This window comes from Clarias gariepinus, chromosome 4, assembly GCF_024256425.1.
Source record: "Clarias gariepinus isolate MV-2021 ecotype Netherlands chromosome 4, CGAR_prim_01v2, whole genome shotgun sequence".
Taxonomy (NCBI): domain Eukaryota; kingdom Metazoa; phylum Chordata; class Actinopteri; order Siluriformes; family Clariidae; genus Clarias; species Clarias gariepinus.
In genome coordinates this window covers 16,142,288-16,167,051 of record NC_071103.1, presented here as the reverse complement: position 1 = coordinate 16,167,051, position 24,764 = coordinate 16,142,288, and the positions used below count along the sequence as shown (strand labels likewise).

At 38.7% G+C, this 24,764-nt stretch overlaps 1 protein-coding gene across 2 annotated transcripts in view; it reads left to right on the top strand.

The window, feature by feature from the left end:
• The window catches only part of creb5b (cAMP responsive element binding protein 5b), a 56,606-nt gene that overhangs the window by 9,996 nt on the left and 21,846 nt on the right, over positions 1-24,764 (top strand). For both annotated transcript variants that reach the window (XM_053493530.1, XM_053493531.1), the window contains exons 6-7: positions 19,069-19,192; positions 20,960-21,070. In XM_053493530.1, the coding sequence (XP_053349505.1) occupies positions 19,069-19,192; positions 20,960-21,070 (235 nt within the window). The remainder of the gene's footprint in view (positions 1-19,068; positions 19,193-20,959; positions 21,071-24,764) is intronic.

Genomic DNA, 24,764 nt, shown 5'->3' with positions numbered 1-24,764 from the left:
AGTTAAACACAAGTGAAATCAAACAAATGAGTTACACAAGGGGAAGTTTGTAATTCACATGGCCCGAGGCTTGTGTTGAATGAGTGGAGTTTACTTACAGATTGTATAGTTGCTCATGTGCTTTTTTTTAAAAAGTGGAACAGGATTTTCTAAATGCGAACATGTTTGCATTCATAGTTTAAGAGGCTCGCTGAATGTGTTTCTTGTGCATCATTTTCTAAAGAAGGCTTCTTTTGTTTACCAGACAAAAATCACTTTCTTAGGAGCCTTTTTTAAAGTCGATATTTCTTAAAAAAAAAGATCAGTGTGGTTAAAAAGATTTATAACAGATATGTACGAAACGTAACTGTGCCAAGGTGTGCATCCGAATATTCCATTAGTTGACTTGTTTTAAATAAGTTATGGGAAAAGAATCACCCAAAACGGCACCTAACGAGTTGTCACATACTGTAGTTGTAGTTGTCATGTACTTTCCATCTTTCATCTCTGAGGCACCTAGCTGTCTGTAGTGTTTTTTTTTTTTTGGAATGGTAATTGTAGGGCATTGTGTGTGCATGTGTGTTGTTGTGCAGGAAAGGAAAATACTTGAGGACTTATTAAGTACTTCAAATACCTACAGTACTGTGCTTTAATGTATGTCCCCCCACATTTCTCCCTATTTTCTTTTTCTTTAAAAACTGATTCTCAGGCATTGGTAGGGGCAGTTTCATACACTCAAACGAAATCGCTATGGAACTCAAATTTACATGAACTCAAGGATGTAACAATTGTCTAGTGTGTATATGATGGATATAGGAGTGAGAGTGTACAGTACCTCAATGTAACAACACCCACATTTTACTTGGATTTTTTATTTATTTAATAATAACTGCTCAAGTCTTACTTTTGAATTCACTTTTTTATTTAGACCTTGACTCTTTTGCTTTCATCTAGCTAACTGTACTCTACATATCAATTAAATTGACTCAGTGTACCATCCAAACATTCCTGTTTTACAACCAATCAACCCTCTCAGTGAAGAATAAACTATCCAGAGTTATGCTATTTCATGATCCTCTGATCTCTGATCCTCTCATGCTACATAGTGTAGTTACCGCTGTAGCGATCCATGTGCATTTAAAGATGTATAAGCCACCAGACTGCAAACTTGAACTTTATGATGAGAGCCCCTGACCCCACCGCAGGAAAATGTTTCAATATGCTGGTGTAAAGAAGACTCGTATAAAACGAGACGTTTTTCCTTTGTCTCCTTACAAGGCATGAACTCCATCTAATTTGGAAAAGCCAGTAGAGGAAAGTCATGCTAATGTTTTTGCGAATGGTAACTAGCTATATCAATCCAAGTTTGCGTTCAAGTTTTTGTTTTTGCTAATGCCAGGTTAGACTAGCATCTATTAGAGTAGCTCGTATACATCGGGTCGAGAGCAGTAGAGGTCAATATTGCTATTGCTTATTTACATGATATTTCACTTCAGTTTAATGTGTTAGCAAATGACAGCGTTGGTCATACATGTGAACTGTAAACTTACTGAGACTGAACAATGTTGCATGGTTTCTTCTAACTGTTTAAGATATGTAACAAAAGTTTCCTTTCTACATGAAAACATGACATGAACATGTGTTTTACTTTTTAAGTATTGAGTACATTTGGAAACATTATTATCCATGCTTTCACACATATTATATATCGAAACCTATATACATCTATATTACTCAGTCCCTTTTCTACCCCTGCTGATGTGTATGGTTGAGGGATTTATATACTTTTATCAATCGTTCTGCTCCACTGTAAAAAAAAAAAAGGGGGGGGGGGTTGTTACATTGAATATTATGTAGCATTTCACACATATTCAAAACACACAGTCAACTTTGAATTTATATGGTTTGCAATATAGAACAAAATTAAGAATCTAGTGCAATTCTGCAGACTTGAAAAATACATGCCAACGTATATTACTCATGTGGCTCTTCTTGGTTTCTTTCTAAAGAAACGATTTATTTAATTAGTCACCTCTCCGTATCTTTAATATAGTATTTGCATAACTATAATGTATTTTAGTAACATATACACAATACATTAACCCAACTTTTAATATGTGAGGAAGCAATTTTTTGGCAGTTTTGGACCTTTTATGCACAAGTTATTCCCTGGAGTCTCTCCGGTGGTGATGTGTGCGCATGTGTGTTTTCCTGTGGCTCTTTTCAATTGCCCTGGCCCTTATAGAGCCTGTGTGGTTTGGTTAGCACGGGTGTGTCCTACACGTATGACATCAATAGCACTACTCTGGTGGGGATATTGACTATTTTGGGGTGACGCCCTTTTTGCGCAAGCACTCGCCACTTCTGATCCATCTCCCTTACTCTCCTTTGCTGTCTTTGCGTCAGAATATACCCTGTCTGCGACATAATCATCACCTGAGTGCACACATACACACACACACACACACACACATAATATCCTGCAGGAATAGCACAGTGTCATTTCCAGCTCAGTGCCTGCGGTTTGGTATTTTTGAAGGGGATTAAAGTGGTAAGACAGATCCGTCATGCAGTGGAGGTAGGCAATCAGCGCTGCCACAGGTCCTTTTTCCCTGAGCTGACCTGATGGTCTGTATCTTACATTACAGACCCAGCCACAGAGTACTTTAGCCAGAATATTCATGTCAGTTGGAATGGGTTTATGCATAATAACAATTTATCTGCAGTGCTTGTGGTTCTGTTCAAACTTATGATCAATGACCAAGGCCTTTGCAGACCTGAACTGCACCCAATATGTAAAAGATAAAGCCATTCAGTTGTTTAACCACTCTGTTAACTAGCAAGGCTCCAGGATGTACACTGCGTGTTAAGCATGCTTGCCATACTTACCACTCCCCAACAATCTTCGTCTCACACACATACACATACACATACACATACACATACACACGCTTCAGCGAAGGGTCAGTGTTACAATTAATGACTGGTCCTTGTGCACTGCATGGTGTGACGCGTGAGGTTAAAGGAAAACACAATGTCTTCTCTATGTCAGTGGCCAGACAGCACGGGGGCAGATGCCTAGATGGGACAGCTTGTGAATATTGGATGGGAAGACTGTCGGTCAGTTTGACTGACAGGTCGACAGTGGCTTTTGTTCAGAGGGATGGATGGAATTTCAGCCACAGGAGAGAGAGAGAAAGAGAGAGAGAAAGAGTGAGAGAGACAGATAGACATACATACAGACAGGCAGACAAAAAGAGAGGTAAGAATATTGAATATTGTAATTTACTTGCAGTGGACAACTCCGCTTAAGAGGGTTTGTTTGCTACAGCTTTCTCATAACAAGAAAAAAAAAAGATCTCTCAAGCATCATGTTCAGAAATTACATTTGTTGCTATCTTTGGAATATTTATTTTTGATAATACAACATTAATAAAAGTCAATGAATTATCTATTTAACTGGAGTAACAGTAACAGAAGTATATATTGTGTTTCATAAATACTACAAATTTGATGACCACATTAATAATAGTTTAATAACTTTAGCTTTCGCAACATCTTTATAAAAAGTCAAGCTGAGTACACACTCTAATCAGTTTTTTAGTGTAAAGTAGAAATTAAAAAATATTTATTCAGAATATAAGTAGTGATTACAAACAGAAATGAAATGCAACACAAATAAAATAAAATAGATCAATAAATGAACACATGCATTAAAGGAGGAAGCACAATAGAAAAGACGGTTAGTAAAATACTCAACGCCTACAGCATTATCTATTAGTCAACCTGTAAATATCACTGAGGCTTCTTCCTTCTTTCAAGACAAAGATAAATAAATTAACATCACCTTACACAGTTTGACCTGAAGTCTTTCAGAAATGTCCCAGCACTACTTTATAAACAATTTTCTAATGAACTTGTTATGAAGTACACTAAAGGCATCAATCAAATAATATCTTATATAATATTATATATTTGGGCATCAGGGATTAATAGAACACTGTAGAAAAACAGAACAATGTTTGCTGAATGAAAATATAGCCCATCCATCCATCCATCCATCCATCCATCCATCCATTCATCCATCCATCTATCTATCTATCTATCTATCTATCTATCTATCTATCTATCTATCTATCTATCTATTTATCTATCTATCTATCTATCTATCTATCTATCCTTATGTAGAGTACTGTGCAAGTCTTATGCACCCTGTATTTTTTTTTTTTGGTAATAACATTGTTACACATGTTTTTTTTTAACATTTGTAATTATTAAGTCAGTAAGTCATTATTAATAAGTCACTAATAATATAATACTTACAGTAACTCATTATTAAGTCAGTAAAAAAGGAAGATTTCCAAACATTATTAATCCAGCAAGAAATGCTAATGTTACTGAAAAATATCTGTAGGCAAGAAAATAAAGCAGCATCTTATGTAAAAGATCACTTTTCAGACAAAAAAAAAAACCCAAAGAGAAAGCTTCTGGGTTTTGCATGTGTGAAAAAAGAAGCGGGTGTGCCAAAGTCCTCAGAATGGCGGGTTCAGCAACATGAAAAAGTTTTCTTATAAAACTGCACAAATAGTACCTGAGACTATATTTGACTTGACTTATATTTGAAAGGCCAAATTGAGATGGCTGGACGATGGAGTGTGATGGCTGTTCAGAGTCTGTAGGATGTTCTTGGTCTCCAGTGGTCAGTTCCTACCTAAATTGGCCCAAGGAAGGAAGGAAAACCAAAGAACCGGTGACAGGGTCATGGGGGGCAAAGATGCATTGATGCACATGGGGAGTGAAGGCTGGCCAGTGTAGTCTAACCCAATAGAACAGCTACTGTAGCACAAATTAATGAAAAGGTTAAGGGTGGTTCTCTTAGAAAGATGTCAGAACACAGTGCTCATACTCTAGGGACATAATGTTATAGCTGATTAGTGTACAATATAAATTAACTGTTTATATTTTCCTTATCATCATAGCATAATTTAATTTACATCATTAATCTCTTTATTTTTTACCAAAACAAAAACTTTTTATTGTGTTACATTTATTTTTAGTCACCTACCCATTATAAAATATCGTGCATTGGCCATAGTTATGAACCATCATAATATATAGCTCTATATCAGCTCTGGTCCTATTGGCTGCCTTGATGAAGATGGATTTTAAATAATGTTTTAAGGTTGATAATCTTAAATCCATTTAAATCAAATGCATTGCCATGCTGAAGCTGAGCAGTGATCGAATGTTTGTACAGTGCAAATGAAGTGGCAAAACAGGTCTTGGTTTTAATACACACTGAGTCAGATTAGTCAGGTCTAAACATGAAGCGGCCTGACTTGATTCTTTCCATTACACAAATTACCATTTACAAGTTCAAGTTTAGGCATTTCCTAAGCATCATTTCGCTAAGCAGAATGACTGATGTCCGACGTGTGGACCTCGGATTAAAGATAATTTTGCCCTGATGTTACAGCTAGTTGGTGTGAGGGTCACAAAGAAGCCCCAGTCAAACCCATGAGAAAGTAGCCAGAGTTACGAGCCCTATTGTTTCGGAGGTTGCTGGTTATCCCAAGTAGGCTGTCAGGGGTGAGTGTGGAAATGTCCACCTCAGCGGGAAAAGCTCAGCAAGGAAAGTCCTTGGCACAGGATTGTTACTTTCTGAAACCCAAAGGCTCAGTCGACAGGAAGCAAAGGGCCAGTAAGTGCTTCTGTTCACAGGGGCTCCGCTTCCTTTTCATCTGTATTGTAACTGTGTTCCTCTGTCACATACACTGTCACTGCTGCCGCAGCTCACACACAACACTGCAACTGTACAGTGCCGTACCGTAGATTATTGAAGTGCTCTTAAAAGACTCATAAAGCCAAAGTGTTCATAAATGCTTGCAGAGACCTCATGTCTGCACAGACAGCAGGTGTACGCCAAATCTCCTGCTTATGATTAGCAGGACAGCAAAAAATAGTGTTCTGTCACGATGTGTGCCATTTTAAGTTTTACACAATTTTCACATTCAAGTGAAGCATGGCAAAAGAAGATGTGAATAAGGGTTTCCATCAATTTTTGCTTTTCGACCCTGATATATATGTCACTATTTATATTTATTTGTCTATATACACACCGTTCATTTCTAAACAGATTAAATGACAACATCAAATACCTTCATTAGTTGAAAGAGAGTAAGAGAGTTTTAAGCTACAGGACTTTAACATGGTATCGTCATAATAATAGTAGTAGTTCGTGGTTAACATTTTGGGCAATATATCAGAAGGGTCAGGTTTCACAACATTTAAAGGTGACACTGAACAAGTCTGATCAGTTTAATCATCAGTTGCTTCAGGGATGATATATTATTGCTGTGTGTGCACTTCTCCATGCTGGAATATGTAAAAAAAAAAAAAAAACTATCATTTTGTAGCCAAATGTATTACAATAAAATGTATTACTATAAAATATTTTTTTAAATATGAGAATATACATTACTTACACTAGACCCATTACACAGTCTGAATGGAAAGAGTTCTGGTGTTGAGGTTTTGAAATGCAAATTATGGTAAGCCGATATCGTATGGAGTTTACAGAATGTCAAATGGGCTCTGCATACTTCCTGTGTAGATTATATACAGTACTATGTAGCATCAAGGAACCTTACACTGAGCCTTACTGTGTCTGTTTCCTCTATTCCTTAGCCTGTGGATTATAAAAAAAGTAAAAACGGTCTCTGGTAAATTAAGAAGGCAAAAAGAAAAAGCAATGCTGCAACATGTTTAGTGAAGTGCTTTTGAGGTTTGGAATCAATTAAGCTTGGCCTTATGCGGAGCGTTCTGCCGAGGCGAGAGGCCCACAGCTGCAAGCCCAAGGACCCCCATCCCCCTCACCTTCCCGGAGCAGTTTGCCTATGTTCCCCTGATATGTGCTGTCCCTGAACAAGAAAGCCCTCCGATGCACACCTTGACAAAAGCCAGCAGAAAGAAAAAATTTCTGTGGAGAAATTACAAAGTAAAATGCGAATCTGAACATCATGGCTTGACCATTATTGCCCACTGTTGGGAGATGGGGAACGCCGAGATGATTCAAACGGCCTCGGCTTTTTTTCGAATTGAAACCATCTGTTCCTGAGTTTTGTCACCACTAAACATGTTAGACACAGCTAGTCAGCCGCGTGAGATAAAACACTGTACGAGGTCCTCAATGTCTCTCATTGCAGGAGGTGCGAGGGAGGGTGCTGGGCGGTGAATGAAGGCATGAACCAGCAACATGTGCAATGAGCAGGAGTTGTGGAAAAAGCATAATAATGACTTCTAATGGGCTGAACGTAAGATAAATCTTCCTGTCAGTCTGAGGGCTCAGATAACTCTCTTATTCTTTTCGGATAAGATTTATTAGACCAGTAAGCATATGCTTAAAACATTAGCATGTGCAATATCAGTAGCGTAAGTACTGTAGTCATCACAGGACATTGATAAACTTTGAGTACGGTTGCCGGCTACATGCTAACGATGAAGGAAGTCAGGCGTTTTTAGTTTTTTTTCTTGTAATGCTACACCGAATTCAGCACATACACCAAAAGATTTGCAGGCAATTTTAAACTACTTTCCTTGGCATTTATTCAGTGTTCTAAATCATTGAATGTGTGAAGGTTTGTTTTTTAAAATATACACTGCGAAATAAAACTTCACACATCAAGAAACGTAGCATCTGATTTTCACTGTCCCTACTTCGAATTGATACCAGCACTAAAATCTAAAGCTAAAAACGTATCTTAATATTTAGATTGTGAGCAGACAGTTTAGTAGGACAGTTTAGGAGGTGTGTGTGTGTGTGTGTGTGTGTCTGTGTCTGTGTGTGTGTGCGTGTGCAAATTGCTGTGAGAGAGCATCGGAGAGGTGCTGTATAGACACTATTTATATCAGGAAAGCTTCAGAGATACCAAGAACCACATATAAGCCAACTTACGGTCCTTAATGAAATAGTGGCATAATAAAAGTAAACTGTAAGGCAGTGAAGAAAATTTGCATAAAAGAGCTGCGAGCTTTAGAGCAGTTTTAAACTTCTAAACATCACACAACTGATTTTAAGTATTTCTTATTATGTGTGTGCGTGTGCATATGTGTGTGTGTATGTATGTATGTGACGCTACAGCTCTGCGTGCATTCTTGTTTTCACACCTCCAGAGACCAGAGGACGTCCTGAGGTAGTTTTGATGTGCATAGAGGAAGCTGAATGCTGAAATAGTACATTACCATATCTGTACACAGAGGCTCGGTGGAGAGAGAGAGAGAGAGAGAGAGACATATGTCATATAGTTTTAGGGGATAAGGGTAGGTAGCTCAATGCACTTTAGAAGAGGAAATGGGAAATGAATAACTATTGTGAATAGTTATGTAAAACAATGTGATTACGTTTCATACTCTCAGCTCCTAGATTTTCATGCTCCTGTCATCATCATTGTCCTTTATAATTATGGTTATAATTCTTTCAGCAGTGAATTATATTTTAAGGCAATTCTGCTTTGGGCCCGAATCATAGATGTCATAGATTTCAATGTGCATTGTTAAAGCTCAATGTGAATATCCACATTAAAATGATTAAAATGTTGACCATGGTATTATCATTGCATAATTATGATTCACAAATAAGAAATGTATGTTGATTCTTTAACGAGCTCAAATATTACATACAAAACATTTAACGCCATTTTGTGACTTGTGTGTAAGGTTTTAGAAAAAGAAAACCATTTTGGACATCAAGACTTATACATATAAAAAGAGTATAATGTGGAGAGAGAAAGAGAAAGCGAGAGAGAGAGAGAGAGAGAGCAAAGAGAGTGAATGAGAGATGGCAGACAGGCAGGATGTACATCTGAGCTGAATTAGAGTGAGCTCATTGTGTACAGCGCAGGCTTTAATAGAGCATTTGGAGAGGAACGCCCAGGCCCTGTTCCTCTCATTCCTCCACCGCTGTGTCATCCACAGCCTCAGGGCTGTCCGCCCGCCATGACAGAGTGTAGGGAAGATAGGAAGAATGGGATCAAGAGCGGATTGTTGGAATGGCTCTCAGGTTGAGGAAAAAGAGGAAGAAGATTCGTAAGATGAAAAGCTACATGGGTAAGGGGGTGATAGTAAAGCCAGCTGGAGGAGGTGAAACAGAGAGAGAGAGAGAGAGAAAGAGAGAGCACTCCAAAGGGGAGAAATAGGGTCTGATCAGGTGGAGCTGGGTGAATAGTGGATGTGGGCCCAAAAAAATAAGCGAACATGGTATTGAAGCCAAAGTGGATGGAAGATATAAAGCAGATTTCTAGTGGAATGCGAAGATGGGCCACAAGGTGTCACAAATTGTTGCGTAACCTGTGATGAAATACATAAACTTGTTTCTCTAGAGGCTTATGGCTTGACATGAAGAGTAAGCCTGCAGATGTGGTTTTGGCAAGAAGAAAACACAGCCCTGTTTTGGAAGTGTCACTCTGATGAAACTGAGAAACAGGTTTTGATAAATGCAGCCAGTGTTCCCAAGCACCGCAGAGCTCCTCTACATGACGTGGTATCTAAGCCAATGGACTGCATCATCAGAGCTGTCACCTGGGTCTGACTCTGGTTGATTGGCCCCGTCTGCAATCAGCAACTGGTGGGCGGGAGTATATCCACGCGATGAGTGAAGCTCTCAGGGTGATATATGGGCAGCAGGTTATATTGACAGGTGTAGGCAGGACCTATGGGCCAGTTTCAATCACATGAGGAAGAAGCTGGTCCTGTGCCAAATCATTGGTTTCCTCTCTGGACCAGTTCCCCCGTTGTGCTGAGGGAAATATTGGTGCATAATTATGGGTTTGTTTTACACTACAGGAGCTGTAGGATGCTGCTTTGCCCTGAGGAAGTCCCATCACAAGCCTCATACTCATGTTTGTGGATGGTGCTGAGCAGGTTTATGATGCCTGTCTCTGCATTTCTTTCACACCTGTGTAATTTATGTGATTTCACATGTTGAGTTATATAATTCAGGTCCACAAGCAATGGGACAAGGACATGCCAAGATTGTTGTCCCTCCCCCATGTGGTAATTGTCACCTCTTTTAATAAAAGTCTCGCAAGCCATTAGGACATGATTTATTTGATCGCATTCTTATACCTCCCCTCCCGTGGCACTCTCTTAAGCTCTACGCCCCCTTGTATCTCAATCTCCCCCCTCTCTCTCTCTTCGTGATTAAAGTGGTAAATCAGGAGCAGGTCCTGTGCTGTATTTACTCAGAGCGCCAGGCAGCTGCAAGCTGTTTGGACTCTCTCTGTTTCTCTCACTGTTTAGGCCCGTTGTTGTGGAGACCGCACCACCGTCTCCCAGTGGCTGGAAGCAAGCCCGGGGCTGTTTTGGTTACATTCACACAGAGTAAAAGTTCCTTGCTCTTGCCGTGTCTGCTCCAGTTAGCATTGACCTCACCAGCATGGCGCAGAAAAAGAGAGAGAGAGAAAGAGAGAGAGAGGCAGGCAGGCAGGGGGTGGGAGGAAGGCAGGAAGCCAAGAGCATTACATCATTGTTGGAAGAAGAGAAGAAGGGAAGGATATGAGTCAGTGGGCTGAATGTGCCTCTCTCTCTCTCTCTCTCTCTCTCTCTCTCTCTCTCTCTTTCTCTCTCTGCTTTCTGTGTGCTGTAACCAGGCCTCTTGCCTCTTGTGTTGAAGTCACTGAGGTTGATTCTTGTGATGTGGCTGCATGTTTGCTGTCTAATTTATATGCATGCAGTTACCTTTGTATACCATATGGAACAAGTATGTGACCTAGAGTATGCATAATGGTTCTCAAACACCCATGAAAATCCCATTCATCCACCCTGTTTGGTGCATTTGGAGCAAGTCCATGATGTGTAGAGCTCACAGAGCTTCAGTGCTACACGTGGAGTCCTCTTATCTCATTTGGACCAGAATATGCCCAAGTGTGTGCAGCAGGTTTAAGTGGGTTTGTGTTGGGGCTGGGTTTTGCATCAAAGATATCCAAAGGAAAGGATAGAAGAAGGTTCTGAAGATACAAAAACCTACAGTGGTGGAAGAAAGCAAGAGATGAGAAGACAGAAAGAGAAGTGATGTCATATGGGGAAGAGTGGAGTTGTGCGTGTAATCTGAGAACCGAGTGTCAGGCTGCACTTTCCGTCTGTGTGGTTTTTTTTTTATTCACCATGGCTCTGATTATTATTACCCAAATCCACATTCATTTTATAAACTGTGTAGTAGTAGTGGGTTGTATGGTAAAATGTGTAGCACAAAATGGTTTTAAATGATCATGGTATTGGTCTAAATCATGATATTATGTCCTGTGCCCAGGAGCCTATTTACCCACCAATAAAATGGTATATATTTTAGTTCACATTTTAATAAATGAAAAATAACCACATGATTCATTGTCATTCAAATTCAGTTGAAATCCAATTAGTCATTTCTTTGCAGAATATAAAACCAAGTGCAGTGTAGCAAATCTTTCCAAATGACTTAATGTATACTGCTACACTTTATTAGGAACACCTGTACGCATGCACATTCATGCAATTATCTAATCAGCCAATCATGTAAAAGTAGTGCAATGCACAAAGTAACGCAGATGTGACCACATCGGGCTCAACTTCTGTCAGCCAAGAACAGAAAACTGGGGCTACAATTGGCACAGGGTAAGCAAATCTGGACAGATAAAGACTGGAAAAATGTAGCCTGGTTTGATGTATCTGTGTGTTGATGAGGCACACATATGGTATGGGGTCAGAATTTGGCACCAACTGCAGGAATCCATGGACCCAATCTAACCTGTGTCAACAGTCCAGGCTGGTGGAATTGGTGTAATTGTGTGAGGAATGTTTTCTTGGCACACTTTGGTCACGTTAAGACCTATTAATCATCTCTCAAATTCCTCACTTTATTTGAGTATTGTTGCTGAACACGTGCAAGTCTTCATGGCCATGATTTACCTTCTCATTGCTACTTTCAACATGATAATGCTCAAAGTCACAAAGTAAAACTTATCTCAAACTAGTTTCATGAACATGACAGTTCAATATTTGGTGTGTACATCAGGACATGTTATAAAAATTAGTGGATGTTTAAATATTTTTTTACAATAATTAGAACAAATTGTTCTAACAAAATAATGCCCAATGTATTAGGTAAATAAATTAAATGTGTGTGTATGGTGGGGGCGGGGGGGGGTGGTGTTCACTTAAGGGGATGGATTAAGGGGAATACAAATGGAGAAAAATGGTTGGCAGTTAATGTTTTTATGGAGGCATATTAAACATGTTTTAAACATCCCTAACATTTTCAGTCCTGCTTGGTCTGACAAGCTGATAAAAGCTGGAGTTATTCAGTTTTTCAATCTGTTATTTGATTAAAGTGACTGAAATATGTTTGAATTGGTTTTGGCACCTTGCAGTAGTAGCAAGAACTTCTTACAATCTACTTTACAAAGTTGACCTTAAAATTACAATCAGACCTGGTATCTCTCTGTCTGTTTGTCTATACATGTGTATACTGATCTGATACTTAAGATCTGAACTTTGTGGTGGCCAATCCATGTATGAAAATGATGTCCCATGCTCCCTGAACCACTCTTTCACAATTTGAGCTAGATGAATCCTGGCATCATCATATTGGAATATGCGCGTGCTATCAGGGAAGAAAAAAAACATAAGTAGTAACCCCAGATCATAACACTGCCCCCACAGGCTTGTCTGATAGGCACTAGACAGGATGGCTGTATTACTTCATCCACCTCTCTTCTTACCCTGACGTGCTTATCATTCTGGACCAGGGTACATCTGTGCTCATCAGACCACATGACCTTTTTTCACTGCTCTACAGTCCATTCTTTATGCTTTCTAGCAAATGAAAGCCATTTTACCCACATAAGCATCAATGATAAGTGGTTTTCTTAAGGCTACACAGCTGTTTAGTCTCAATCCCTTGCGTTCTCTTCACATTGTGCATGTAGAAATATTTTTTAAATATTAAACATAGCCATGAGTTCTACTGTTGTTTCTTTACAATTTGTTTTCACTAAATGTTTATGTGGTCTCACTTTACGCTCATCAATGATTCACTACTATACTTCCATGTTTTAATAATGCGTTTTGTAGTTCTTATCCTAACTGTAGTAGTTTCAGCTGCCTCCTTAGTTGTTTTCTTTGCTTGATGCAGGCCAATAATTTGACCCTTTTGTAGTTATTATTAACTAATTAACTAATTCTGTAGTTATAATTAAATAATTTGAGTAACCTATGTATTCCAAAGTATCCTATGACCAGGAAATTCACATGTTTAAGAAATGAGAAGCTAATCACTGCAACCATATTAAACGCTGCATACCCAATAGATTTGCTTCAAGTATATGTGTGTGTGTGTGTGTGTGTGTGTGTGTGTGTGTTTGGGGGGGGGGGAATTCTGCCACTTTTCTGGCAGTCATGATAGCATTAACGATGGTGCGACTACTGCACCGTGTTTAGAGGAAACAAAATGCTACTCGTTGCTGCTATAATTAAATCTAAGTTTTGAAAAAAACTTATCTATAGTAATAGATAAGGATGCATACAATTTTGCCCTCTCTCTCTCTCTTTCTCTCTCTCTCTATATATATATATATAGAGAGAGAGAGATAGATAGATAGATAGATAGATAGATAGATACAGTAGATAGATAAAACCACAGCTTTTCGATCTGTTTGATATGATATGTTTGTCATACAAAGAACTAAACATATATGCTATGGTAGCACTATTCACTAATGCAAGACAAATTCCACAATGGTTTTTAGCAATTACAGTACAATTTTCAATTTTTTTTAATAACATTTATAACAGTTTATCCCAAGAACAGGATTACTCTCCAACCCGTGTCACATTTTAAATGTACATAAGAGCCTTATTATAGGAGTACAAAATCAAAACATGAAGAAGAATTCAATCTGGAATACCTGTAACACTGGTTTATATTTTTTCTAGGTGTGAATGAGTATATGTGTTGTATTACATGATGACTGGTGTGGTTATTGCCTCACCTTTTGCCTGTATATTGTATTGTATGTATATGTATATGTGTGTGTGTGTGTGTGTGTGCATGAATACAAGATGCCTGGGGAACCTCTCAAGGTTTTAAATTGTTTCTGTCTCTAGTTCAAACCCCATTGGTCTCTCAGGGTTAGGTGAGCAGCTGACAACAGGAAAGCTGCTTTTTTTCTCTTTAGCTAAGCTCAACTGCAATTTGGAGGCCTTCCTGCCCTGGGCAACCTTATGCGCTCTAGAGAGTGACGGCCTAAAGAGCTCTCTCTCCCTCTCTCTCTGTTCCTCTGTCTATTTTCTTTCTCCTTCTCCCTACACAGCCTTGTTTTTTCATTCCCTTGTTGCCTGGGTGGAGGCCCAGACTCGAACTGAGCTCTTGTGTTATACTGCTCTGTCTCACTATAATGCTAATCTGGGTTCCTCCATAACTAAATGTTATTTATACAGTTACCCAACCAAGTACTTTTTTTTTTTTTTACTGATTAGACGCCAGATGTGCATTAATTCCTCCGAAATGGACTGAATCAGTTACGGTATATTATTGATTACATTTATTTATTTTTCTCGACAGCACAGAAAAGTATATGTTAAATGTTATTGAATGATTGTAGTACTTGTCTTATTTTGTTAGGAGAGCATGAAAAAAAGGGAAGGAATGAGAGACGTTAGCACTAGAGCGCTGTATGTCAGTCTGGTCCTGGAGTTCCCAGGGCTCGGTACTGTACATTTTGGTATTTTCCCTCTCCTAACCCAAGCAGTCCCACAAAGTTTATTCTTGTTAATTAGCTGATTTAGTAGGGAGTAGGGAGAAATTCAACGTGAAGTTTGGGACACTGGTTTTCAACTCAGGCGCTGGGACGCCACAGAGGTTTTTTCGCTGTCTCTTGTGTGTTGCGTGAGGACTCCATTGACAGCCGCAGCTCTACACACTTTTGACAGTGCAGCGACATTTATTGGTAATGTTAGACTGAGTGGGTGGGTGTTGGGTTAAAAGGCCTTAAGGTTAACCACATACAATAACAAATGTGATATTTTTTATATCATTCAGTTAATAAGTCAAATATTTATAAAACAGAAATAGAGCACTGTAAGATTTCCCTGCACATTTTTTTCAGATGCATTTAAAAGGATTCTAGTGTACAGTAGTTCAGCAAGAAAACCTTTTGTTTAGTAAATTGAAAACAAAGCTGAAATGTGGTTTTACTTTTAGTAAACTGAAGCCTGAAAGTGGTTGATCTGATCCTGCCCTTGTATCTGTACAGGCGTGTGTCAGAGATTGAGTCTCTCACTTATCTTGTTAACATGTCACACAAGTTTGTGAAGGGGCCCTAGCATTGATCGTGATGGATTGGAGCATTGAACATAAATGGCACTATGTCAGAATACTAATGACAGTGCCTATGTGTATATATACATGTGTGTGTGTGTGCGGGTGGGTGTGCACATGTCAGCAGTGCAATTGCTGCCATTTAGCCTGTATAAATACATGTATTTGTTCAGGTGAGGAACGTTTTCCCCCTTTCCTACATGTACGTCCCAGCTGTCTGTCATCCCTCTTTCCTGGCCATAATAGTGCCCGGCTCTGGCGAGCGTTGATTATTCATTATTCCATGTTAAGCACATCCTTTTTTTTTTAAACGTTAGCATGCATGCTAAAATGTAAGCATCCACATGGCCTGCTCTGTAATAGAATGTAATTGTGTTGCCCGTAGCGGGGCAGCTGCGAAGCTTTGCGCTTACCAGCTCAATAATTGATGGCAGTTGTTTAAATGACATCACAGAGTGCCTGTTATGTATAGTATAGATTGAATAGAGCAATATGTGCCAAAAGGATTGGATATGATTGACTTTTAAAGTGCCAGTTCCACAGAGTTTGGCTGTGTGAGGAGTCGAGTGGTATACTCTGACAGATGAATGTTATCATTCGAATATATTAGTAATAATATTATGCAAGATCCTATCTGCAAGATCCTATCGTTTGTATCTTATCAGAAAAAGATGTTTTTGCCTTACAAGATGAAACACATTATGAATGCATCACCATTTTCTTATAGGGTCAAGTGCAGAAATTCTAGAGGACAGGAAAAGTGCACCTCACAAACACACACACACACTTGAACTGTAACACACACTTGAAACACAATTTCTTAAATTGTTTCTACCTTAATGTTACTTTTTTTTTTTTTTTGAAAAGTGCGACAGAAACTACTTTTATTTCGGTTTGTGCAGATATTATTTCATTTTGTTCCACCCCACTACATATTATAATTAATTAGGTCAAGTCTAATTCTTGAACATATACATCCATCAGCCATAATATTATGACCACTGACATGTGAACTGCACAACACACATCAGTGATCACCAATAATACACCATCAAACTGGTGACAGGAACATGGACACCCAAGGCTCACCCATGTCTTTGGGGACAAAAGGCCAGCCCGTCTGGTCCGATCCCACAGAAAAGTCAATGCAGCACAAATTGGCTGAAAAAGTCAACACCAGCCACGATATATATAAGCACCAGAGCACCCAGTGCACCACAGCCCATCGCACATGGGGTTCAGTAGGCGAAGAGCCCAAGCTGACAACCTAGCCTTCAAACTCCATGGATCCCAATCTAATTAAGCCCCTACATGATGTGCTGAACAAACAAGTACGATTCACGGAGACACACCCTACAACCCACAGCACCCAAAGAAATTGCTGTCAACATCCCAGTGCCAGACAGCACAATAAGCCCCCAGGGGTTTTATGGAGTCATGCTTAAAGGGCCAGAGCTGCCCTGGTGGCACAAGGGGAACCCAAGAACATAAATGGTTTTAGTATTAATGGTTTTAATGTTAGGGCTGATAGCTGATACTGTAGCACATGTCCTATTTGTATTTCTACCCATTTTCAACATATCAATGGGTCTTTGCAAATGAATTATTTCACATTCAGCTACTATACAGTTAGTCAGTAAACAAAATGCAGTTTGTCGAAGTATTCTGCTTTTTACAGAGGTTATCTTATTACGCACTACAAGGCAAAACATATGTGGACACCTGGCCAAGACACCTACAGTATAAAAGCTTGTTAAACATGCCATTCTAGATTTAGTCCCCCTTCGCTGTAAAAATAACATTCCCTCTTCTGTGAAGACTCTCCATTAAACTTTGGCGTGTGTCTATAGGGATTTGTTCATTCAACCACAAGAGCATTAGTGAGATCAAAAACTGATGTCAGGTGATGAATCCTGGAGAACAATCAGCAATCCAGTTCATTCTAAAGGTGTTGCATTGGGGTTGAGCTTACGGCTCTGATCAGGTCACTTAAGTTCTTCCTCTCCATTGTCGCCTTCATACACCTTGCTTTGTGCACATAGGCATTGTTGTGCTGAAACAATTGTATACAAAAACTCCATGCTGCATAATAACTATGATTCTGATACCAAATAGTATAGTTACGAATAGCTAGCTTGATTAGACTTGTACTCGTGATGATGGTGTGCAGATGCTGATTTATTAGTCAATAACAAATTTTAAGGTTTTAAAAAAAAGGATGCCAAAGGAAAAGTACATGGTGCCATCATGTATAAAAAAATTATTTATTGATCAATAATATTAGGAGTACTCAGTTGTTCATAAGATGTCATTGAACAGATAATGTTCCAGCATATTAATTATGGGCACAAAACAAAAAAACATGTCCCAAAACACGACATTTTCCAAAAGATAATATTTCACAAAATGCAACAATGTTTCACAAAACACATTGAAATTTTACAAAACACATTTCCCGAACCATAATAACTTTTCTTGAAACACAACAACATTTCACAAAACTTTGTTTTGACAAAATTTGCTTTTCTCAAAACACAAAGACATTTCCCAATACACAATCACATTTTTCAAAACACAGACATTTCAGAAAACACAAAAACATTTAACAAAAAACACAAACATTTTATAAAATGCAACATTTCACAAAACACAAAAACCTTTTCACACTGGTGTGTTTTGTAAAATGTGGCTGTGTTTTATTAACTGTGTTTATCTTCTGCAAATGGTGGTTGCATTTGTGAAATGTGGTTGTGTTATGTGAAATGTCGCTGTGAATTTTTTTTTTCGTGTGTGAAATGTATTGAGAAATGTTTTTGTGTTTTGTGAAATGTTGTGTTTTATGAAATATTTTTGTGTGTTGTACTTCAGGGCCACCGTATAATACGGTAATTTTTTTAAGGTTATGTTAAAACTTATTGGGATAAATGAATTATAGTTATTAATAAATCTAAGGTTTAGAAGGAGTGGATGTACAAGTAGAAACAAAACAAAACAAAACAAAAAAACAAAACAAAAACTTTCTGTAACTCACCAATTCATGCAGGTTTTACAACTTTTTATTTTTCACCCTAAATGCCACTTATGTCTCTCTGGTTCCACTGAGAGTACCTCTGTGTGCCTGAATGTGTCCCTGTATGCCTTTTTGATCCATGTTGATGAATGGACAGGTGCCGTAGATATGGCACTTTTACCACTTTAAACCACATTCTACCCAAACTTTTCGCACATAACGACTTAAGGATAACGAGCTTGTTATACTTCACAGGAGGCATGTCATCTTTTGCACTTTCAGTAAAGTGTTAAATCTATTACTGTAACTATAAACCTTTTTTTCTCAAAAGTTAAACCTTCAGTGATAATCAAGGGAAAAAAAATTGCTGAGTTACTCTATAAAATGTTTTATTGCAATATATCTTTTCATGCATACAGTACTTGCTTGTTTGTGGATTGAAGCTTCCTGAAGACACTACTGTGTGCCCTAAAATATGCTTCATTGTCACAGTTTAGACCAGTTTGCAGTTCGATGAGGATATGATGGACAGGAGCCATGGTAATGACTCATTGTGGAAATGTTTGTATTAACTTCTTAGAATTACAGAACATGAAAAAATGGGAAGTCTGGTTACTGTGAAAAAGAATACGAAGTCCCCTACGTTAACGGAAGTGTGCATCATTGTTACTGTTGAGAAAATAAATACGTGCTTGCCGTCACATGTTGATCCATTTGTCTGTCTCTCCAGCCCGGTTCCTGGCTCTCTCTCTTCACTGCTACACAGAAACAGACAGCGACAGCCTCTGCCAGCCTCCATGCCTGGCACTCTGCCGGACCCCACCATGCAGGGATCCTCCGCCGTGCTCATGTCTGTGAGTGCCTACAAACATTCACTTCTATGCACCTACGCACACACACGCACACACTTACATAAACGCACTTGCATGCGCGCACATTGACACAGATGCTGGAGAGTAAGATTGTCTCAGTTTATTTCTTTAATATCTGATTGAATTTCTGGAACAGATGGCGCGAGTCCATTTAATTTGCAGCTACACATACTATATATTTTATACTTTATGTTATATTTCTGATTTTACTTAATCAGAGTATAGAATTTTTCAATGCATTTTTGATTGATTTCTACAATAATCTTAAAACATATTGCTGTACACTGTCTACTCTGACTCAGATTTCTGCAGAATTTCATCAAAAGATTCACATCACGATTAATTTGATTGCATATTGCAATTGCATTTTTAACTTTGATAATTAATGTACAATTTTTGGTTTTCAAACTTATTTATCCATGCTAACAATAATAAGTTAGCACAATTATTTAAAAAACAAACAAATTCTCAAACTATTGCCAAACTTTACACAAATCCCTGACTGTGCATATATTCCCTGTAATAAATTGCAGCTTTTTGCGATTAAATAATTGCCCAGGTCCGTATTATGATTTTGATATTTTTTTTGCAATTAATTGTGCAGGACTAATTTACTTGATTTTTTTTTTTGCTGACTGAAATGATTTAGTGGTTTTTTTAATCCACCTTCCCAGGACCTTCTTGCACACATCAGTAATACAGTAATATAGCTTCCTAGCACAGTGTCCGTAACTTTAATTGCGTTGTAACAAAGTCAATAAGTGCTGGAGAGGACATATGAAGAGGACTAAAGCGAGAGTCAGCGTGTTAGAGCGCGCGCATCAGGGTTTTAATGACACAACACATGTTCTCATTGTAATTGAAGCCAGTCCATATTGATGGTGGGGAAAAGAAGCTTAGTGGTGATTGAATTAAAGCTGGACAGTTTTTTGGCAAGAGCCTAATGTCCCAGGAAAGGGGTGCAGTGTAGGGACATATTTTTATACCAAATATTTCTTCAGTAATTTCTGCAGGCTGCTCCACGTCCACCTGGCCGGGCTCGTCGGGAACAGAGGGGGGGTCGTCTGGGGACTGGAGAAAAAAAATATCGCATAGTTTAGAAAAGGAAATTAGTGTTTCTCTCACACATATGTGCACTCGTTTGTATTAACTTCGAGATATTTCCATTCACCATTTTTTTTTTCAGATTATAGCTACATAATGTTTCACCTAAACCTCAACCAATTCTTAACTTTAGTACCTAGAAAGCCAGTCTTTCCACTTTTTTTTTTCATTTTTTCCTACTTTTTTCAAATAAAAGCTGCAAATTTATTGTTTTTCTTTAAATGATAGTCAAACATACATCAAAGTTAATATTCCTATCATAAGGACATTTACCCCTTAAAGGCTAAAAACAAGTCTCCCACACACACACACACTCTTCACACAATTAACCACTAGTGCAAGAACCAGGCTCTATTTTTAAGCCTCACACTTCTGCAGAGTAGAGCTTCCTGTGTCAGTTTTTTTTTTGACCACTCTGTTGCTCACGCAGATGCAAACGTGAAATCAAAAGCATCCCCCCCCCACACACACACACAAACCAGTGTCGTTGTGGCCTCTCCTCAAATACATCCTAAAATAGGTGTCATGTGACCGATCTGAAAAGTGTTTAACACCAGGTTTGCATTGGATGCGAGAAATCTGTTAGAGTCTGGCTTGACCGCTGTTCATGTTCTGTTGCTTTGCTGTGTGTTTCCTCATGAACAGATGGAGAGACAAATGTCCATGGGCTCCAACATAATGGGCATGCAAGGCCACACCCACAGCAGCTCCTGTTCCTCTCCTCATGTACCATCCATGCATTCAGAAGCAAAACTGGTTAGTCAGTACATGCGCACACACACACAAACACAAACATACACACATGCACATACATATATGAGGTTTTTTTCCCCCTAAGCAAGCTGTTTGAAAAAATTTGGTTTAAAATATCTTGAGGTACACACGTGCATAAACCCTGGTGGTGTGGCTGTATATGCCACGTGACCTAATGTGCATCATTAATGTATCACAAGTGCTCACATAAGCGTTTCTACAGCTTTGTTAACACTTGTTAAACTATGGGGTGACCTCACCGGCAAGAAAGCACTCAGTCTGACCAAAGCAAATACGAGCGCTAGCAAATTCATCACTTTTTTTTTCGTTCTCTTTTATACCTCTATAGTTTTTGAAGACTCGCTGAGCGTTAAACCATTTAAAGATCTGCGATGTCTATGATGTCAAATTGACCTGCTGGATTTTATTATTTGAAATTTCCAAAAATATGCCGTACTTTTGCATAAGGAAAGCATGGAGACGTGTTTGTGGCTCCTCCTGGTTCATTTCTGTTCACACAAACAGAACATAATGATGGATCGAAATCTATCGGAAAGGCCAAGTATGTGCACCTGAAATTTCAATTCACATAAATCCTTGTCCAGATATTATTCTCGCTGGTAGTGCGGAAAGTTGCAGAGGTTTTCGGTATCGTAAGGAAAACAGCAGAAATAAAGGTCTCATTCATCACCATCATAATGAGCGGCCGCTCTAAAATTACATTCTCAAAACAAAATGCTGTCACCTTTGCATGCCGGATCGGTCCTGCCACACGAAAAAATGTCCAAGCTCACCTAGGATTATTTATGTGTATCTTGGAGTGATTACAGTTTAAGAGTAAGTAAGATTACGTGCCTGGAAACGGCGTCTTAGCGACTTCAGACTTCTAACACTTTTCTGCTATGTTTCTCGTGTAATATAATGTAAATGCAACGCTGGCTCCAAGATCATAAACACTGTCCGCACAATGCAATATTCACATTACATTGCAACACACAATTGGCATACGGATTTCTACATCAAGCCATGTTTCAATTTCAATTCGTTACTGATGTATTTATTTCTGTGTTTTTGTTTGGTTTAGGAAATTTCTGTAACATGAAATAAACTTCTTGAGGCCAAAAAAAACCCCGCTTATTTGGAAAAAAAAAAAGGCCACTTTGGGATGTTTTATATCATTTTGATTCAGGGATTTGATTTTGTTTACATCACATGCAAAGCTTCACTAATCCCCTGCTTCTCTCATACACTAATGATGTTTGAGGACACAGCCAGATAGTATGCTTCTTCTTCCTCAGTCTCTATACAGTATGTAACTCATTCTCATTTTTTTTTTTTGTATTTGTATTTGTTTTCTCCATGCACCAGAAGGCTTTCGTTAGTATTCATATTCATGTGTATCATGAGTGGCAGATGGACTCATATCATACATTAAATGATTGCTTAAGGCCTTTATTTTGCATAAATAAATAAACTAAGTGTACTTTTCTGTGTAGTCAGGTCTGTCTCTGCCTGTCTGGATTATATAGAAATTGACAGTTTTCTCTTTTTCCTCGTTTGTAAGAGAAGCATACAGAACTGGAGAGAACGAGTGTGTAGTGTTAGTGCGTCTAAATCAGTTTATTTGCACAGATTTGCAAATGTCTTAGTGTCCAAAAGAAAAGGAGGATGACGTTCTCAAGAACTTCATGTTTAGCAGGGGAGTGTTTCTAGTCAAGGGTTTTGCAAAAATTGAGGTTGTTCAAGGGTGAACAGCGTTGGAGCATGTTTAGAGTTAGGTCTCAATCACTGAGGGAATAGAAATCTTCGGTTTACGTGCCAAGGTGCAAGGACAGCGTGTAAGAAATTGTGTTCAACTAGAATATGAAATTTGAACATTGGGTGAACGTCAGGACATACAGTAGTGCATAGTGGTTAGCACTGTGGCCTGACACCTCCAGGGTCTGTGTGTGTGGAGTATATATGTTCTCCCTATGTTTTGTGTGTTTCTTCCGGGTACTCCGGTTTCCTCCCACAGTCCAAAGACATGTCGAGTAGGCTAGCTGGCATTTCCAAATTAACCGTAGTAAATGTGTGTGTGTGTGTGTGTGTGTGTGTGTGTGCACTGAGATGGATCAGTACCCATTAATGGTGTACCCTGCCTTTTGCGCTAAGTCCCCTGGGATAGGCTCCAGACCTCCTGCAACCCTGTACAGGATAAGTTATATAGAGCGTGAGTGAGTGAGTGAGTGAGTGAGTGAGTGAGTAAGTGAGTGAGTAAATGGACACTGGAATTTCAATCATTTGTTTACTAATATAACATAATGTAACTCTACTGTGCTCATAGAAAATGTAGGTTCACCATTCATACATACACTGATCAGCCATAACATTAAAACCTTTCTTCTTAATATTGTAGATCGCTCTTATTCCACCAAAACAACCCTGACCTGTTTAGCCATGGACTCCACAAGACCTCTGTACTGTAGGTGTGCTGTGGTATCTGGCTTGAAGCCATTAGCAACAGATCCTTAAAGTCTTGTAGGTTGCAAAGTAGGGAACAGACCCAACCATCCACATGATGCAAATGAAAATGTGATTCATCAGACTTGTCCACCCTTTTATTTTACGATGGTCCAGTTTTGATTGTTCTGATTAAAATATAAATATGAAATACATATATTAATATATAAATCAGCAATGCAAACATAAAATCTTTAGACTTTCACTATGCATGTTACTATAATTCTGTAATTTAGAACGTTAAAACCTTAAGCATGTGCAGGGAAATATAACAGACAAAGTGTGAGTGTGTTTGTGGAGGGGGTTAGTGGGAGGAAGACTGTGACTGAAAGATACTGGGACAAAGAGGAGAAGGAATATTGGTGAGAAAAACGATACAAACAAAAAAGTGTGTGTGTGTGCTTGTGAGTGAGAGAGAGAAGGGAGTGTGTGTGTGTGTGTGTGTGTGGATCAGAATGTAAGTGATTAGTGGTTGAGATGGGAGAGAGGGAATTTCTTTCTCTCCTATGCCGAAGATTGATCGTGCCGTGTTTCTTTTCTGTTCCCCATGGAAACAGGCCGAGGGAACATAATATTAGTCTAATGTACTGTCTTATCGCTGCCCTGGCTCGGCTCCAAGAACATCCTCTGAGTGCTGCCTCTCTGATTGGAATTCAATTAGAAACGGACAGATATTTCCCTAACACACGTCGCACCCCTCTCTTTCTCTCTCATACACACACAAAAACAAACACCTAGTCATTTTTATATAAAAAAAAAAAATAATATATATATATATATATATATATTTTGTTAAAGATATCCAGATTAGTCTTTGTTTCGTGACTGGTGTCAGAAGACCAGAAGTCTTTCTTTGAGCAGCAATAGCATTTATTACCTCAGGGATTCACTTAGACATTAATGGTAAATTAGCCGTGAAGTACACATGCAATATGCATCATGTGGAGTCAGTTTTCCAGACAGAGATTGGACTGTGTAATCTAGTCCAAGCCTAGATATAAGCCATTATAAAACATATAATGTTTTCAAAGCTGATCTCTTCAGGAAGCTGAAGCCCCTCCTGTCAGGGCTTTTATTTACTTATCACGACGAAAGAATCGCTTTGACATTCGTTGCACTTTTACGCAGACGCTATTGCTCTGAAACATCCATGCAGCTGGACTTTAGTAACTATCTGACCTGTACTTAAGTCCAT